Source organism: Lampris incognitus, chromosome 17 (genome assembly GCF_029633865.1).
Source record: "Lampris incognitus isolate fLamInc1 chromosome 17, fLamInc1.hap2, whole genome shotgun sequence".
Lineage (NCBI taxonomy): Eukaryota > Metazoa > Chordata > Actinopteri > Lampriformes > Lampridae > Lampris > Lampris incognitus.
This window is the reverse complement of record NC_079227.1, coordinates 12,034,738-12,054,742: the sequence shown is the minus strand read 5'-3', so window position 1 is coordinate 12,054,742 and position 20,005 is coordinate 12,034,738. Positions and strand designations below refer to the sequence as shown.

The 20,005-nt window shown below is 44.9% G+C and overlaps 1 protein-coding gene across 1 annotated transcript; it reads left to right on the top strand.

Annotated features, from left to right (window-relative positions):
• Window positions 1-561: 561 nt before the first annotated feature.
• On the top strand, window positions 562-19,991 carry LOC130127395 (interleukin-9 receptor). The gene is made up of 8 exons (XM_056297026.1): window positions 562-697; window positions 12,117-12,252; window positions 12,363-12,562; window positions 15,022-15,179; window positions 16,163-16,319; window positions 18,875-18,980; window positions 19,178-19,256; window positions 19,492-19,991. The coding sequence occupies exons 1-8, from the start codon at window positions 625-627 to the stop codon at window positions 19,984-19,986; spliced, it is 1,404 nt and encodes a 467-aa protein (XP_056153001.1). The 5' UTR covers window positions 562-624; the 3' UTR covers window positions 19,987-19,991.
• The last annotated feature ends 14 nt before the right edge of the window (window positions 19,992-20,005 follow it).

Genomic DNA, 20,005 nt, shown 5'->3' with positions numbered 1-20,005 from the left:
ATATTTATTAATAAACACCAAATAAACTAAGCATAATTAACTTGAACTAATAGTAATGGTGTAAAAAACAAACAGAAAATGAGTTGATAAAGTTAGTGCTTTGTCGTACATGCTCCACCCCACTTGCTCATAGAACCGGGGTTACATCCGGGGTAACTACTAGAATATCAAGGGCCAATAAACAGTATCAATTGTATCACTTCACTACTTTTAATGCCCCCTCATGGGAAATGCATCATGCAACAGGAAGATGATAACTACACCACATTAAAAAAAAAAACATCATACAGCCACAACTAACAGCCATTAAATATAGCGATATGTCAATATGGAGGTAGGAGCCAGACACGCGGCGCAGGTTCAAGCAGATGTGCAGAATTATAACCTCGTGCAAAATCGAGCAGGGCAATTGAATCGAATAGTACACTCCCATGTGCCTATAAAAACAAACATCCGATTTCAGAGAGATTGCTATCTTTATATTCTGCAATACCTCCCCCTCGGGTCCCTGTGGTGAGTTTTTTTCTTCTTCTTCTTCTTTCTTTGTTTGTACTGACGCCTCGTCGCTGTGACTCGGAGTGAGCGCGAGAGACGAGACACTTGGGTCTTCGCCGAGGCTGAGCCATGGGACCGCTGACCGCCCTCCTGCTGGCGTCCGCCTGCGCCGTGGGTCTGCGGGGGAAACCGACATCCACAGGTCATTTCACCGCTCACACTACACACGAACAAACGGCTTTGTAACCCCGCTGTAAACACGGCCGACTCATAATCTGGGGGACAGACGCCTGCAGTAATGCGCAGACGCTCCGCTTTTGTTGTGAAACCACCGTGAGGTTCGGCACATATAGCACGACGGTTTCCAATTACCATTCGTTTCCATTCACAGTCCCAATACAGCTGTATTATATCTTATAATATCGGTATTATACTGTATCTGCATTATAGCTGTACTATGTCTGTATTATATCATAGTATATCTGCATTATATCTGTATAATATCTATATTATATCTGTATAACGTCTGCATTATATATGCATTATATCTGCATTATATCTGTATAATATCAGGAACCAGGGACATTTATTGTCGTTTCATTTCATGTACGCAAGTGCATGAGATGAAACGAAATATCGCTTCCCTCCAGCCCACAGCAGTGCAACGCAAACACCCAAACACGCATCCAGACTACAACAACACATATGTCCAAACCACAAAAAACTACAAAAAAAACAACACAACAACAACATATAGCCAACATATCCACACGAAAAATGTTTTCCCTGTATATCTGTTTATATTCATTATATCTCCATTATATCGATATTAGTTCTGTGTTATATCTGCGTTATAGCTGTATTATAGCTGTACAAGTTTGGGCAACCAACAGTTATTCTGAGGGGAATCTTCTTGAAAGATAAACTAAACAAACAAACAAAGTACAAACAGCGGCTGAAAGACACCGAGAAGCCTTGGCGCCGTCGGTTACAGTACATACCCATCCTGGTCTGTGACGTCCGGTCTCCTAGTCAGCATCACCGCAGCAAGCGGAGCAGGGGGGACTCCTGGGGAGTCCTGCTTGAGTGAAATGCTGCCACTTTGAAGGGATACTTTACTCAGGTGCAAGTGAAAGTATTCAGAAAATTACCAGCCATTACTCGAATAACTACTTTGCGAGCTAGCGTGGCGGTCTATTCCGTGGCCCTACCAACACGGGGACTCCCCCGTGTTGCCTCCGGCTTGGTCGGGCGTCCCTACAGATACAATCGGCCGTGTCTGCGGGTGGGAAGCTGGGTGTGGGTATGTGTCCTGGTCGCTGCAATAGCGCCTCCTCTGGTCGATCGGGGGGAGGGGGAACTGGGGGGGGGGCGGGGAGTAGCGCGATCCTCCCACGCGCTACGTCCTCCTGGCGAAACTCCTCACTGTCAGGTGAAAAGAAGCACATGTATCAGAGTGGGCATGTGGTAGTCTGCAGTGCGGCCTCCCCGGATCGGCAGAGGGGGCGGAGCAGCAAGGCAAGGCTCGGAAGAGTGGGGTAACTGGCCAAGTACAATTGGAGAGAGAGAGAAAAAAAAAGGGGGGGGTGGTATAGCGTTTTTTTTTCAGAAACTGTCAATGGTGTTGTAAGTGCTCAATTAATGAGGAGCGGAGTATCTGTGTTGATATATATATATATATATATATATATATACACTACCGTTCAAAAGTTTGGGATCACCCAAACAATTTTGTGTTTTCCATGAAAAGTCACACTTATTCACCACCATATGTTGTGAAATGAATAGAAAATAGAGTCAAGACATTGACAAGGTTAGAAATAATGATTTGTATTTGAAATAAGATTTTTTTTACATCAAACTTTGCTTTCGTCAAAGAATCCTCCATTTGCAGCAATTACAGCATTGCAGACCTTTGGCATTCTAGCTGTTAATTTGTTGAGGTAATCTGGAGAAATTGCACCCCACGCTTCCAGAAGCAGCTCCCACAAGTTGGATTGGTTGGATGGGCACTTCTTTGAGCAGATTGAGTTTCTGGAGCATCACATTTGTGGGGTCAATTAAACGCTCAAAATGGCCAGAAAAAGAGAACTTTCATCTGAAACTCGACAGTCTATTCTTGTTCTTAGAAATGAAGGCTATTCCATGCGAGAAATTGCTAAGAAATTGAAGATTTCCTACACTGGTGTGTACTACTCCCTTCAGAGGACAGCACAAACAGGCTCTAACCAGAGTAGAAAAAGAAGTGGGAGGCCGCGTTGCACAACTGAGCAAGAAGATAAGTACATTAGAGTCTCTAGTTTGAGAAACAGACGCCTCACAGGTCCCCAACTGGCATCTTCATTAAATAGTACCTGTTAGAGCCTGTTTGTGCTGTCCTCTGAAGGGAGTAGTACACACCGGTGTAGGAAATCTTCAATTTCTTAGCAATTTCTCGCATGGAATAGCCTTCATTTCTAAGAACAAGAATAGACTGTCGAGTTTCAGATGAAAGTTCTCTTTTTCTGGCCATTTTGAGCGTTTAATTGACCCCACAAATGTGATGCTCCAGAAACTCAATCTGCTCAAAGAAGTGCCCATCCAACCAATCCAACTTGTGGGAGCTGCTTCTGGAAGCGTGGGGTGCAATTTCTCCAGATTACCTCAACAAATTAACAGCTAGAATGCCAAAGGTCTGCAATGCTGTAATTGCTGCAAATGGAGGATTCTTTGACGAAAGCAAAGTTTGATGTAAAAAAAATCTTATTTCAAATACAAATCATTATTTCTAACCTTGTCAATGTCTTGACTCTATTTTCTATTCATTTCACAACATATGGTGGTGAATAAGTGTGACTTTTCATGGAAAACACGAAATTGTTTGGGTGATCCCAAACTTTTGAACGGTAGTGTATATATACTAGAAGAACCCCGCTACAGTGTAGCGGTTTGGCTATCCACCCGTCTAAATCTCCCTCCTCTTCATCCTGCCAGCTAACCGCCCCCCCCCCACTCCAACTCCCTCCCCCCAAATGCTCAGAATCATCTGAAACGCCGAGAAAAGTGGTTTTTAGCCATTTTTAGAAAATGCATATTTTGCATAATTATGTATAATTATTATAATATTTTAATTTTCTGGTCCTCTCTGGAACAATACCTACCACCTCCAAAAAAATTAGGATCATAAGTGCATGTTTGCAAAACTGCATTTATTTTGCATAATGCCAAAACATTTCAAGTCCCAGAAATTTTTTTTTATATAGGTGAAAAAAATCAAAGATGCTCAGAATCATCTGAAATGCAGAGAAAAGTGTTTTTTAGCCATTTTTAGAAAAAACGCATATTTTGCATATTTATGCATAATTATGCATAATTTTAATTTTCTGGGATTTTTCCCGTACTCTCCGAGACAATACCTACCACCTCCAAAAATAATTAGGATCATAAATGCTTTAGTTTTCGGTCCCGCTATCTACACTAACTAACACACACACACACACTAACACCACACACACACACATTACGAAAATATATGAGTAGATTCATTCATATCTGAACCGCTTAAGCATATCAGCTCCTTCACGCCTCTGGGCGCATATGCTTCCGATGGGCTTCCGGTCTCACCATGCCACTTCTGACACCAATGTAGCGAATTCGCAGGGGGGTGGCAACCACAGGAACTGCCGCGGCCGGGACGCGAACCCGTATCGCCCGCACCGCGGGAGACATCGCTGACCGCTCGACTAAAGGGCAGTCGACTGGTTAACGTAGTCGCCCGGGGTGCAGGAGCCCCAGTTTTGCGTCCTGGCTGTAGCGATTCGCGGGGACGAGAATCCCGAAGGAGGGGGGGGTAGTGTAACGTGTATGGATAAGTAGACACGTTGGCCGCTGGCTAGCGGGTCCGACTCTTTAGTCGAGCGGTTAGCGATGTCTCCCGCGGTGCGGGCAATACGGGTTCGCGTCCCGGCCACGGCAGTTACTGTGGTTGCCTCCCGAATTCGCTACAGTATATTCTCCCTGTGTCTGACACGATCACTGGCCAGAGGACCAGCAGCCTCTGTGACATTTTCCTATCGGCCTGCAATCAACCAGTATGCATTGCACCCGCATACTGGTTGGCCTGTGAGTATGTGCACCTGTCATGGTCTGTGATCTGGGCTCCCCCATCTCCTGATTGGTGCTTTGGTTCACCTGCGCCCAGTCTACCTGTTTGGCCCGTGATTAGGTGCACCTGTCATGGTCTGCGATCTGGGCTCCCCCATCTCCTGATTGGTGCTTTGGTTCACCTGCGCCCAGTCTCCTTGATTGGCCTATGATGTTGTGCACCTGTGCTGGGGATTATTTGACTGTGTTTTGTAGACATTCTGGGTCGAGTCTCGGAGAGGTTTCACGTCGGTCTGCGGCAGCCCTTGTCTCCTGAACCCTCATCTGCCTCCTCTGTGTGAGAGAGTGTTTTGCTGAGTTTTAGTATTGTTTACTCGACTGTGCTTTATTGCCTGCCCTGTTTGGCAGTGGGTTTTTTTGTCATTGTGTGTTTTGCTGAAGCCCGGTAAACAGACTTCATACTTTAAACCTGCCTCTGCCTCTTCTCTGCAATTGGGTCCAAATACGCAGCGTTACAGTGTCTGCGTGGGTTTCCTCCGGGGGCTCCGGTTTCCTCCCACAGTCCAAAGACTTGTAGGTCAGGTGAATTGGCCATACTAAATAGTCCCTAGGTGTGTGTGTGCGCGCGCGCGCGTCTCTCTCTCGTGGCCCTGTGATGGCCTGGCGGCCTGTCCAGGGTGTCTCCCCCGCCTGCCGCCCCATGACTGCTGGAATAGGCTCCAGCATCCCCGCGACCCTGAGAGCAGGATGAGTAGTTCAGATAATGGATGGATGGCTATATATATAACCCGGTTATTTTGGTTTCAAAGTTTATTATTTCGGTACAGTTGTACTATATTGTAATATGATTAAAATATGTTAATGTTCAATGTTTCAAAATGTGTATGTATGATTATATTTTCACGACCACGAATAAGACACATTAGCCCTTGGCTAACGGGTCAGACCCTTTTGTCGACTGGTTAACGTTGTCGCCCGCGGTACAGGAAATACGGGTTTGCGTCCCGGCTGTGGCGGGCTGCCCCCTTAATTCGCTACATTGGTGTCAGAAGAGGGATGAGGAGATCGTGAAGGAGCGTGAGGCCATCGGAAGCGTTTCCCGTAGGAGGAGGGCAGTGTAACATACACGAATAAATAGACGCGTTAGCCCTTGGCTAACGGGTCGGACCCTTTTTTGGGTCGGACCCTTTAGTCGACTGGTTAACGTTGTCGCCCGTGGAGCGGGAGATCCGGGTTCGCGTCCCGGATGTGGCGGTTCCCGGGCTGCCCCTCCCCCCCCCTGAATTCGCTACTTATCTGTTGTACTAAGGCCAATCAGGAGTACGGGGGAAAGGTCACGGTGAAGGGAGGGGCAAGCGGTTGTGAAGAGGGAAGAAGAGAGAAGAGGGCGGCGGTAGATTCAGGGCTTGTGAAGAGGAGATAGTTGGAAAATGTAGCAAACGTCAGTTTTATGGTTTACAAGTTTAATCGCACATTATCCGAAGGTGTAAGCTATAAGTGTGGTACTGGTGGATGTAAAGTGAACGTCGGTTAGATGTTACTGCGTCATTCTCCAGTTCACCGTGACTGTCGTTAGCCAGCTAGCTAGCTAGGCTAGCTGATGTAGTAGCCTTGGTTGCTAGTTCAGTGAACATACGCAGCTATTCAGAGAAGACTCGTACGGGACCAGACTCACCAGGTAGCGGGTTGAGCCACCAGGGTTTGCTCACACTTCCTCTGGCTACGTGGGATTCTCACGCGGGAACAAGTCACCGGAAGCAAGCCTTTCGTCTCGTTTTCGCCTGGGCCATTCGCGCGCACCGCCATTTCCTGTCACTGTAGGAACATCTGGAACCGCCATTCTCCTGAACCGAGTGAGTACGTTTGGCCGTTTAGCTCCTAAGAGTGAAGATAACATCGGCTGGACACGTGAAATCAGGCCTGCAACGAGAGTGGGTTTTTGAGGACCTCTGTATTAGTTTGATAGATGCCGGCTTTGGTTTATTTAAAAAAGATACTTTCATGCTGTTTCTGAGCACATTTTTAACACGGGTGGTTTTAATTGCAACCAAAAGGTACGTGTGGTTTTGTTGAGTCTTCGCTTTTGCAAAAGGCTCGCCCGGTTCTTTGATTCAGGTCGACACAGGCAAATAAGAAGTCAGACGACTTCTTGCTGGTTCGTGATGTTTTATTTGGCACACAACAAATAGTTCACAGGTAATGTAGCAGCGCTGGAGACGTACCCTCGGTGCAACCGGGAGTCGTCTGCCAAATAACTGAAACACACAGTGATATATACTAAAGGCGTGGTTCTTTTTCGGAGACGGGCATGATCTTTTTTGGTTTCCCTTCGTCACTGTCGATCATGTTTTCCTCGTGTTGTTTTGCATGTGTAGCGCGTGTCCTAATCAGGTTTATGTGCATGGCGTTCCTGCTCCAAGGCCGTCCTAATCAGGCCGGCGTACACGGCGTTCCTACTCCCAGGCCGTCCTAATCAGGCCGGCGTACACAGCGTTCCAACTCCCAGGCCCAGCTCCTTTCGTTTTATGGTTTGATAGCTATCGGCCGTGTGGGTGTGGCTGGGTGAGCTAAACACGGGCTAAACCGCTTGCCGTAGAACAACGAGAAATTCACTGGCGACCGCTCCCATCCTGCTTTGTCGTCACTTTACAAAAACAAACAAAAAATGGTGAGCGACGAGACCACCGATAGTAGTGTTGAGTTTGTGGAAGGCGGCGACTCTTGCTCTATGAAAGTTCGACTACTCGCCTCACAAATATATTGCTCAGCCGATACAGCCACACCTGGAGCCAAAAGGGCGCGTCTCCCCTTTTATAGCGTCCCGCTACGGACACGCCCTCTATGCTCATGAAGTCGTGACGCGCCAAGTTACCGCATTTTCGCCAACTGGACCGCCGATATCTCGTCTAGCCATAAATGTGATTTTTAGGGCTACCATTTGTCTCATCGATCACATCGATTAACAGGAAAAGTCGGGTTTTGATGCAAGCATCTCTTTAATGTTTAATGTGTTTGATTTGGAATACTGAAAAAGGTATCTACTTTAATTTTGTATTTGAACTGTACTGAGCCTGATATAGTGAAAGTGCCAGATTTATTTGTTTGCGCTTTTTTTTTTTTACAATAACTAAATATTTCGAGTTGCAACTTTGTCTTGTTTGATTATTCATCTAAAGGTTATTCATTTCATGGGAATTGGTATAATTGGGGAACCCAAGCTAAAATTAATGTAAATTGGCTTATAGTGAGAGAGAACCTAGGGCCCTGCCCACTATAGTCACGGGGTAAAAAGGGCTAGCTATATATATATATACACACACACACAACTTTGTTAAAAGAAACACTCAACGGAAGGGAAGTGCTCAACAAATAAGGAGCAAAATCATCAGCTGTCAATAAAGCTACTCGGGTTCTTCCCCGAGTAGCTTTATTGACAGCTGATGATTGCTTATGGCATGAAACAGGCTTGTACTGTCATAAAGAATTTACTTGACTCACTGGATTATTTTGCTCATTTTTTGAGCACTTTCCCTACCGTTGAGTGTTTCTTTTAACAAAGTTATTGTGGAGGATGTAAGAAAAGAGATGAGACCGCTTCTTTTTTTTTGACCACACAGCTGTGGGGTCGTTTATTTCCTCGGACTAACTTTAAATTAATAGTTCACAATATCAAAACCGCAGCCTCGTGAACAGTTTAAATGAACAGTTCACAATATCGAAACCCACAATCCCCCCTTCTAACCCCTGAACCCACTGTCTTAAAGAGACCGTCTCTGGTCCACATGGTGAATATGTAACCAGCAAGTAGGTCACTGCTATATTCTTTAGTTGACACATCCTGGGCAAACACTGCATGAACCAAAGAAAATTACTTTGGGCTGTGTTGTGAATATACATAAATGCCCTGTAAAGGGGCTGTAATTTATACTGTTCTGTATATAACTGTATGTGTATGTTGCTTATAGTTCTGTATCTGTACCTTGTGCAGCACTTTGTAACTTTGTCTTAAAAGACGTTACATAAATACTCTTACTTGCTTACCCAGAACTTAAAACTTAGCCTAAATTATTTTTCTTTCTTTTTTTTTTTTCCTTCCCCCTCTTATACTCCTCAATTTTACTTGGCCAATTACCCTATTTTCTGATCTGTCCTGGTCGCTGCTTCACCCCCTCTGCTGATCTGGGGCGGGCTGCAGACTACCGCATGTCTCCTCCGATACATGTGGAGTCGCCAGCTGCCAATTTTCACCTGACAGTGAGGAGTTTCACCAGGGGGACGTAGCGTGTGGGAGGATCACGCTGTTCCCCCCACTTCCCCCTCACCCCCAAACAAGCGCTCCAACCGACCAGAGGAGGCGCTAATGCAGCGATCAGGACACATACCCACATCCGGCTTCCCACCCACAGACACAGCCAATAGTGTCTGTAGGGACGCCTGACCAAGCCGGAGGTAACATGAGGATTCGATCCGACGACTCCGTGTTGGTAGGCAACGGAATAGACCGCTACACTACCTGAACACCTCAAACTTAGCCTAAATTCAAACAAATTCTTCATTAAATCACTTTTTTACTCTGTGACTGTTGTTATATAAAAATAGTGAAGTAGAAGTAGAATACTTTTTTATAAATCAACTGAAAGGGTCAAAATATTATGATTTTATTATACTCAAAGTACTGTTACAGGGAAAAACGTACTCGACTACTGTAAAGAAAGTAGTTGTAATTCGTCACCTCCCACCTGTGATGGTGGTTTGACTGGGTTAACTGGAGTCCCAGTACACATCTGGACCCAAGACTAGATGTTCTGGGACATCACATGTACACACAGACAGAAATCAGTAGGCTGTGTAACAGCAGACTTAACTTAAAAACAGTCACCATATTGTCAAAGCCAAAATAAATGGCAGTCCTGGCTTTGGTAGTACAAATCCCAATTCCAGTGAAGTTGGGATGTTATGTAAAACGTGAATAAAAACAGAATACAATGATTTGCAAATCCTTTTCGACCTATATTCAGTTGAATACACTACAAAGACAAGATATTTAATGTACAAATTGATAAACTATTGTTTTTTGCAAATATTCACTCATTTTGAATTTGATGCCTGTAACATGTTCCAAAAAAAGCTGGGACAGGGGCAACAAAAGACTGGGAAAGTTGAGGAATGCTAAAAAAAAACACCTGTTTGGAACAGTCCACAGGTGAACAGGTTCATTGGAAACAGGCGAGTGTCATGATTGGGTATGAAAGGAGCATCCCCGAAAGGCTTGGTCGTTCATAAGCCAGGATGGGGCAAGGTTCACCACTTTGTGAACAACTGCGTGAGCAAATAGTCCAACAGTTTAAGAACAACGTTTCTCAACGTTCAATTGCAAGGAATTTAGGGATTTCATCATCTACAGTCCATAATATCATTAAAAGATTCAGAGAATCCGGAGAACTCTGCACGAAAGCGGCAAGGCCAAAAACCAACAGTAAATGCCTGTGACCTTCGACCCCTCAGGCGGCGCTGCATTAAAAACTGACATCTTTCTGTAAAGGATATTACCACGTGGGCTCAGGAACACTTGGGAAAACCATTGTCAGTTAACACAGTTCATCGCTACATCTACAAGTGCAAGTTAAAACTCTACCACGCAAAGCAAAAGCCATATATCAATAACATCCAAAAATGCCGCTGGCTTCTCTGGGCCCGAGGTCATCTGAGATGGACTGACGCAAAGTGGAAAAGTGTGCTGTGGTCTGACGAGTCCACATTTCACATTGTTTTTCGAAATCATGGACGTCGTGTCCTCTGGGCTAAAGAGGAAAAGGACCATCCAGATTGTTATCAGCGCAAAGTTCAAAAGCCAGCATCTGTGATGGTATGGGGGTGTGTTAGTGCCCATGGCATCATGGGTAACTTGCACATCTGTGAAGGCACCATTAATGCTGAAAGGTACATACAGGTTTTGGAGCAACATATGCTGCCATCCAAGCGACGTCTTTTTCAGGGACGTCCCTGCTTATTTCAGAAAGACGATGCCAAGCCACATTCTGCACGTGTTACAACAGCGTGGCTTCGTAGTAAAAGAGTGCGGGTACTAGACTGGCCTGCCTGCAGTCCAGACCTGTCTCCCATTGAAAATGTGTGGCGCATTATGAAGCGCAAGATACGACAACGGAGACCCCGGACTGTTGAGCAACTGAAGTCGCACATCAAGCAAGAATGGGAAAGAATTCCACCTACAAAGCTTCAACAATTAGTGTCCTCAGTTCCCAAATGCTTATTGTGTGTTGTTAAAAGGAACGGTGATGTAACACAGTGGTAAACATGCCCCTGTCCCAGCTTTTTTTGGAACATGTTGCAGGCATCAAATTCAAAATGAGTGAATATTTGCAAAAGAACAATAAAGTTCATCAGTTTGAACATTAAATATCTTGTCTTTGTAGTGTATTAAATTGAATATAGGTCGAAAAGGATTTGCAAATCATTGTATTCTGTTTTTATTTACGTTTTACACAACGTCCCAACTTCATTGGAATTGGGGTTTGTATAAGTAATAGTGGATGTCTGGTGGTGTCGTGTTCTGGTCCAACCATGCAAACTGAACAATGCAGGACCAGCCTGAAGTCTAGTCTAAGACAAACTGAGCAAACTGGTTAATAACGTGCAGGCAGCCATACCAACATGTACCCTGGCTCTGCTGGATGACGGAAGCTAAGCAGGTGTGGGCTTGGCTAGTACTTGGATGGAAGACCTCCCAGGAAAACTGAGTTGCTGCTGGAAGTGGTGTTGGTGGGCCAGCAGGGGGCAGTCTTGCCTCTGGTCCTAATAGAAAAAACAAATATCAAATCCCCGTGCAGTGATGGGGACACTGTGCTGTAGGAGATACCGTCCTTTGGATGAGACGTTAAACCGAGGTCCTGACTCACTGTGGTCATTAAAGATCCCATGGCACTTATCGCAAAGACAAGGGGGTCCCCCAGTGTACTGGCAAAATACCAACCTGGCTCTCTCCATCTGAGCACCTAATCATCCCCCCATCTAATTGGCTCAGTGATCCTCCCTCTCCACCTCAAGCTGATGTGTGGTGAGCGTTCTGGTGCAAAATGGCTGCCGTGCATCACCCAGGTGGGTGCTACACATTGGTGGTGGTTGAGGTGAGTTTCCCCCCTTCAATGTGAAGTGCTTTGGGTGTCTAGATAAACAGCTATATAAATGTAATCCATTATTAATAGCAAAAGATGCATCAATGGCAGATGTGCTGGAAAAAAGATTACATCTGAATTGATTAGAATCAGTTTCACTGGCTAAGTAAGTTTCTGCAAATGACGAGTTTACTGGGTTGCTCGACACTAAAATTAACACATTACAAAGCTGCATGGACAAGTAAGACAGGGTAGATAAAAGGTCTGTTGTAACTGGTTTGGTACAAGACAACATAGGTTGAAAATGTAGCAGGCCTAATTATAAAAGCTCTTGCAGGCTATATAAGAGCTATGTAAACTCTGTTTAGTTGATTGCACCACTGACCTGTTCATTATTCCATGCAGGTGTGGATCACGGCCTTAACTGTGTGAGCGACTACTTCAGCATCAACTGTTCTCTGAGCATCCCACCAACACATGACCTCCTGGACAACACCTCCTACTTGCTCCTATTTCAGCAATCTCTGCTCGACTTTGAAAAGTGACAGCATTTGCCCCTTTCAGCATCAAACCTTTTCATCACCACACACCTTTCTGTTTCACCTCTGTTGTTTCATAATTAATAACACCCTCCCTCTCCTCATCGTGCAGAGACGTGTATAAGTGTATGCTGTCGCCCATCAACGACTACTACTTCTGTTCGTTTGACAAGCGTTCTCCCGATGATTATGACCAAATGCGTGAGAGCTTCTGGGACACGGACATCTTTGAAATTTCTCTGTGTAACAGCAGAGATGATGACCCCAAAAACTGCACGGTGCTGGATGAGGAATACATGCCTGCAAAAAACAGTAAGAAAACGAATGATCCTACCTTGTTCCCTCAGTCACACACACACACACAGGCTACGATGATAATTATAAGGCCATTTAGAGAAAATATTAAAGGCTTCATTTGAAAACAGAACTTTGCTATAATAAAACAACTTTAAATAACTGTGTCAGAATTTAAGAGTAGAATTACTCCAAATAATGAGAGAGAGAGAGAGAGAGACACGATCAGTTCTGTAAATTATAGCATTTGGTTTAAATTCAGAATCCTCATTAGGAGAAAGACACAGACACTCATGTACACCAGGTGTGCTGACAGACTGGTCAGTGACGTCAGGTGAGACATTACCGGAGTCATTAATGTCTCAGTGAAGGCCCCTGTGCAAGGATGATGCACAAATTAATGAAGCGTTCCTAATAATAATAATAATAATGACAACATCTCAGTGAAGGACAAGCGATGACAGGGGTCCGGGTTTCCACGTCCAAAGCTGCTTGAAGGGGTTTTCACTCAGTTTTAATGCCTCCATATGACCGGCATAATCAAATGAGTCCATCAGCAAGAAGATTAGATCTTCGTGTATATTATCTCCGGGTCGGATTCCCCGTGAAATCTGACCAAACGATTTACGGCTCACGTCATAGTGCCGCGCACTTATACTGATGTGGAAGATGATGATGTTTAGGTGGAGTAACTCATTGTGTGAGTTGTCCGGCCATGTGTTCAGTGTATGTGTATGCAGCACGGTTGTCGTTAATAAAGTTAATCTCATGCAGTCAAAGTCAAGTCTCTGGTTATTCATCGGATGAGTCGAGTCTTCCGGTTAAGTAAAACTATAACATCACGCACACAATGCCACTATTAGAGATAAATTACCTCATCGCCGTTTATATTACAAATGATGTTTTTTACTGAAAGCCCACTACATCTCTCACTCTTCTCTTCAAAACAAACACACCAGTTACCAGAGGGAGAATGCAGCTCTCTGCCACAAGCGGATGTGATTATGCGAAACACTACCGCTTTTGTCCACAAGGGTGCAGAAAGTCACCAATTCAAAACATTTCATAGCAGCTTTAAGGAAATAGTTTGAATTCTTTTGAAGGCTTTCAGATCACTGTTCAAGGAGCACTTGTGTCTATTGGGTCTATGGATCGATTTCATTGATTAATCTGTTAGCAAACCTGGAGGTATATAAGCAGTTTTTAACACCTCTATGGGTTATTCTCATATTACGTCACGTATCACGTGACGGCAACACATCTGCCATGTTGGAGGACAATGGCTCCAATCCAATAGGATACTGTGTCGCTGTCACTGCGCGATGCTAAACATTTTCTAAACAGTCAGAGTGGACAGAATTTGCTTAAAGGTTTGAGTCATACAGAATAGAAATTGAGGCAACAAGAAAAATTGCATCCGTCCGCATCCATGTGGAGCGTGTCATCGGCCTAGTATGGAGAAAATTTACAGTTTTACAAGGAATTTTGCCAATAGACTACCTCAGTAATAAGGATAGTGCTGGTTTAACAACAGTGGATAAGATTGCCTTGGTTTCTTGTGCATTGACAAATGTGTGTGACTCAGTAGTTACTTCAGACTGATACAACTTTCACGTTATATGTTATTCACTGTATAAAACTTATAATGTACTTTTTTAAGAAACAAAAGCATTTAAAAATCAACATTACAATTTTATTAGACATTTTTCAATTGTGTGTCGATCACCATCAGCAGTTACAAGCTAAATCTTAAAATTACATGGTTCGAATATAATTAGTACAGGAGGGAGAGAAACTGCTTTTGTTTTGTAAGTTTGTTAACATATCAGTCTAACATATCGACAAGTGCGAGTTTTTCCATATATGTCTCCTTGATTTTTCCATTTAAAGCTTGTACATAATTCTTGATCGAAGCCATTGTGCCGTTGGTCCGGAACTTTGTAAAAAATTATTTTGCAAACTGGTTTTTGAAGAGTGGATCACAGCTGCGATGTTTTATTTCCGTACGTTTGTCCGATTTTCGCTCAAAATGTCGTTCTTGTAAACGCAGATCGACAATGAGAACCTCAGCGTAAACAGTGGTTGCTAAGGTCTAGCTGCCCTCCAACATGGCGGAGCGGTTTGTTGACAATGAGAAAGTCACGTGATTGAGAATAACGTGTAGTGGTTATGGGGCTACATAATACCCCTTATTGAGCTAGTAGGAACGTTAGTTTACAGCTGCTGTTTCCTCGGTTCGGGTTTACAGTGACACGCTTCCGCTGCGCGGGTTTTTTGTTGTTGTTGTAATGGTGGAAGGAATAAATGGTGCACGTTGTGTAGCCGAAAGAGAAAGTTGTCACGACTCCTGCTTGAGCTCCTCTACAAACGCATATTTCCCGATGGTGACTTTGAACCAAAACCGAAAGCTAGAGCACTGATCACGTCTCTGCCATTGATATGAGTAACTTTGCTTTAAATTTTCATTCTCTTTTCAGTTATACCACTACGGCCCTGCGACCTCACGGTAAACCACACTTCCAGCCGGTACCACTTCAACTGGAAAAGTTGTTACGAGGATTACCTGCCCAACTACATCCTGATCGACGCACTGATGTATCAGCTCCGGTTTTACAAAAAAGACCACGAGGAAAATGTAAGATTCGATACCAACAGACCCAGGCACGCCGGAAGACGTTTTAAGTATAGGGGGGGCTGCCCACTAAAACGAAAAGTAGTGTAACGTGCATGGATAAGAAGACCCGCTGGCTCGCGGGTCAGACCCTAGTCGAGCGGTTAGCGACGCCTCCTGCGGTGCGGGCGATACGGGTTCGTTTCCCGGCCGCGGCAGTTCCTGTGGTTGCGTTGTCCCCCGAATTCGCTACAGTATTATGGCGAGCCAGCATGGAAGAATGAGTCGAGATGCGGAGATCTCTTTTCCCTTGCCCCATACACGACCCCGGGAATGCTCTTTTATTCACACCGGCCAGAACGGACCAGAACTGACAACAACGTAATGAGCCCCCCCCCCCCCCCATGTACCAAGTGGCGGCATCAGTCCCAGTCACGGTTCTACTGGCAGTTAATCTGTAAACGTTCTACTTAATCTGGGTTGAATCCCCAAAACAAACATAACCACAACATGAACACAACACAATTTTAAATCTAACATTAACCGTCCCATCAGCCATTGCGCTCCCCCAGCGCAGAACCGCCGACAGTCAGAGCAACCGCCTCCCCCGGTTGCTACAGTATGACATTGTTTTGTTTGTAAGGTGCGTGTGTAGCAGATTTGGAATGGAGTGTTTACTCACTTTATTATTAAAATGTACTTTCCACGCAGCCCTAGCCTACTGTTTAAAATAAAGGTGTGTTTTGTTTATTTATTTATTTATTTGTTTTTGCATTTGTACGTTAGGAAAAGTTGGGCATACTGTTGGGTCTAAGATGTTATACAGCCACCGGCCACTACTGTGGGGGCTGCACCCACCACCAGGGGGAGCTGCAGCCCCCCTTCCCACACTAACGAACAGCCCGAACTTGTGATTCTCTTCGTTGATGGCGCAGACATGGACATTTTTTTTATTTCACTGTCTGAAAAGAAGTTTGAGCTCTTGAATTTCACTCCATCCTCCCTAGGTGACAACACTTCATGCCAAACAGACAAGTTTATCATTGGACGACGACAACTTTGAGCCAGATTCGGAGTATGCTGCCAGGGTACAGTCCAGCCCAGACCAGAGATTCTACAGTGGTCAATGGAGTGAATGGTCGTCAGAAATCTTCTGGAAGACAGGTCTTGTTTTCAACAGTAACACATCTCTCTAGGCCAGTGGTTCTCAATCAGGTCCTCAGGTACCACCAGTAGTGCTGGTATTCTATTCTACCATTAAATTACATTACATTACAGTCATTTAGCCGACACTTTTATCCAAAGCGACTTACAATAAGTGCATTTAACGTAGGAAATCAGGAGAACTACTAGTCATCAGAGGTCATAAGTGCATCTTCTCTCTAAACAAGCATCTAAGAGCAAAACCAGTGCTAAAGTAAAAGCGCAAGAGTTTTTTTTTTAAATGAGTGAATACAATCAGTGCTAAGAGCAAGTAACAGGGTAGTAGTTCTTGAAGAGGTGAGTTTTCAACCTGCGCCGAAAGATGGGCAGCGAGTCCACTGTCCTGACACCTGTGGGGAGTTCATTCCAACTCTGTGGGGCCAGGACAGAAAAGAGCTGTGACTGGGTTGATCGGCAGCAGGGGCCTCTGAGCCACGGGGCAACCAGGCATCCCGAGGCAGCAGAGCGAAGTGGTCGAGCGGGGGTGTAGGGCTTGCCCATGGCCTGGAGATAGGAAGGAGCTGTTCCTTTCACTGCCCTGTAGGCTAGCACCAGTCTTAAGCTGGATGCGAGCAGCTACTGGGAGCCAGTGTAGGGACATGAGAAGGGGAGTTGTGTGGGAGAACTTAGGGCGGTTGAACACCAGACGAGCTGCAGCTTTCTGAACAAGCTCCAGAGGTCTGATGGCTGACGCTGGGGCAGCAGCAAGCAGGGAGTTGCTGTAGTCCAGCCGGGAGATGACCAGAGCCTGGATGAGCACCTGTGCCGTCTCATCAGTGAGGAATGGGTGAATCCTCCTGATCTTATAGAGGAGAAATCTGCAGGAGCGAGAAACCGATGCAACGTTTGCAGCAAACGACAGTTGGTCATCCTAGATCACACCCAGACTCCTTGCAGTCTGAGTTGGCATCACCACGTTGTTGTCAATGGTGATGTAAAGAACTACCAGGTAGTTCTTTACATTCACCCGTTGTTCCGGTTATTCAGCCTCATGGGCGTCAGGTTCTTTTGAAAAGTGCTGGGGACAATGACGGGTTTGATGTGTTCGCACCTTTATTCGGTGGGTCATATACTGCCGATAGATGTAAATGGTATATTCCATTATTAATTTTCCTAAAAAATATTTTGTGGTGTAAAACTCATGTTACTTAATGGTTATTCATTAAAGGTATTGTTATAAATTAAAATATCATATATAGAAAATAAAGAGAGGCATTTATTTTTGTCATTGTACAGGTTTCAATTAAATTTGTTCTCTGCATTTAACCTCTATCCTATTATATAGGAGCAGTGGGCAGCTGCAGCACCTGGGGACCATCTCCGGTTTTTCTTTCCATTGCCTTGCTCAGGGGCGCAGGCAGGAGTATTAACCCTAACATACATGTCTTTTTGATGGTAGGAGGAAACCGGAGCACCCAGAGGAAACCCACGCAGACACGGGGAAACATGCAAACTCCACACAGAAAGGACCTGGGACAGCCTGGGGTTCGAACCCAGGACCTTCTTGCTGTGAGACAACAGTGCTAACGTATTAACTGTTATCAAATGAAATTAGTGATTTAGCAGTGGGGGTTGAACATTTTTGCAAGGCGCTGTATGCATGTTACATGCTCATTTGGCACCATGGTGGCCCAGTGGTTAGTAATGTTGCCTCACAGCAAGAAGGTCCTGGGTTCGAACTCCAAGCTGTCCCAGGTCCTTTCTGTGTGGAGTTTGCATGTTCTCCCTGTGCCTGCATGGGTTTCCTCCGGGTGTTCCGGTTTCTTCCCACCATCAAACAAGACATGCATGTTAGGGTTAATACTCATTTCTGTGCCCCTGACCAAGGCAATAGGAAGAAATAATTAGTTGATCCCCAGGTGCTACACGGCGGCTGCCCACTGCTACTAGCTAAACAGCTAGGATGGGTTAAATACAGAGTAAATTTAATTTGTATGTACAAAATGACGAATAAAAAGTATTTTATTCAATTCTATTCTATTAGGGGATGAGGCCCCCTAAAGGTCTGATCCTGGAATCGCCCCTGCTGCACAGCAGCAACACAAGTGTTTTGATTTAGATTTACCAATCAGTAAGCATATAGGGTCTCTCTCTCTCAGTGAAATTATATGTACCAATGTAATTTGATTCATTATTAAGTTGAACTAACTACAAGTTTTCAAAAAGTGGTGGGGACGAAATGGGCCATGACAAAAAGTGGTGGGGACATGTCCCCAGCATAAATAACCCCTATGGTTAGCCTTGAATTAGGGAGGTTTTAGACCTGGAGCAGCACGGGAATGTAATGAACTACCTGGCAGGCTAGAAAACCAGCATTAGGCTACTGGTGGTACCTGAGGACCTGATTGAAAACCACTGGAATAGACACCTTGGCCTTGATTTGAAATCAATTTGATAACAAGAGTTCCAACTTTTCAACTTCTGAGACTCAAACACCTCCTTTCACAAAAAATGTGCCCATAACAATCCTGCTCTACTTTTTCTTATTCTTTCTGTGTTCTACGTTCCAAACAAAGATCCTCCAATAATTCCGGTTTCTCCTCTGCTGGATAAGAGGGTGACCTTTCTCATGTGTGTGCTGGTGCCACTGTTGCTACTCCTGTGCTACACACCTGTTGTAAAGTAAGCTCCACCCACAGCTCTGAACTCCTCAGTCAGTCCAATTGCAGAACAGTATGAACCCAGTTACCTGCAATACATTTTAACAATTTATAGCCAGACACACTTGCAAAACTATTGCAAAACTATTTTAACATTTATACCCAAAACACACACACACACAAAGCATTGCGATTGTGTTCAAATCATCATCTTCGCAGGTTGAGGAAGAACATCCTTATCCCCACACCTGCACCTTACTTCCAGTCCCTCTATAGTGACTGCCATGGAGATTTTAAGGCAAGTTTAGCTGGTTTTCTTTTTCACCAAACTGAAAGTACAATGTAAGAATACCAGTCAACATATTCCTGTAAAAACACAAACATGCACATGACCTTCAAGCTATCCAGGGTTCACATTGACCCTTTTATGTATGACGCACATTGCATGTTTGCATAAAATGGGTTAAACGATTAAGTTTGATTAAGCTGATTAGAGTGTCCCAGTAAGAAAAAAAATCTACTATGGTTTGTAGACCTGGGTGGTGACACCGAACACAAACATGGACTTTTTGAAGACCGAGGAAACCCTCCGAATCGACACCCTGACCAAAAGCACTGAAGTGCAGGAGGAGGATGGTGCCTTGCACTCCCTCCCCTGGTCGACTGAGGAAGACCTCCCTGGCGGGCTCTCTCAGCAGGCTCCCCATGCTTCTCTCCTGGGCCTCTCTTACACCGTGACCCCTGTGCCACCTCCAACAAAGACTCTGTCATTCAGTTCCGACTCGGAGACCGTGATGGAGGGAGACTCGGGGTGCTGGCTCTACGGTGACACGTCCTTGGATGCTCACTGGTACAGCAATGAGTACTGCATTCTGTCTGACACCCCGAATGTTCTCCAGAGATCAGGTTTGGTTAAGGCAGAGGCCTACTGCTCAGAGAACACCTTCGACAAGGTTACGTCAAACAGGGATTATCAGAATGAAGACCTACAGGCCAATGCTATTTCAGCTATGTCTCCATATACTTGAGCAGGACACTGTGGGAGGC

Coding starts and splice junctions, on each gene's coding strand:
- LOC130127395 (XM_056297026.1), top strand. CDS start 625: ATGGGACCGCTGACCGCCCTCCTGCTGGCGTCCGCCTGCGCCGTGGGT. Junction 12,563..15,021: donor ATACATGCCTGCAAAAAACA/GTAAGAAAACGA, acceptor TTCTCTTTTCAG/TTATACCACTACGGCCCTGC. Junction 18,981..19,177: donor TGCTACACACCTGTTGTAAA/GTAAGCTCCACC, acceptor TCATCTTCGCAG/GTTGAGGAAGAACATCCTTA.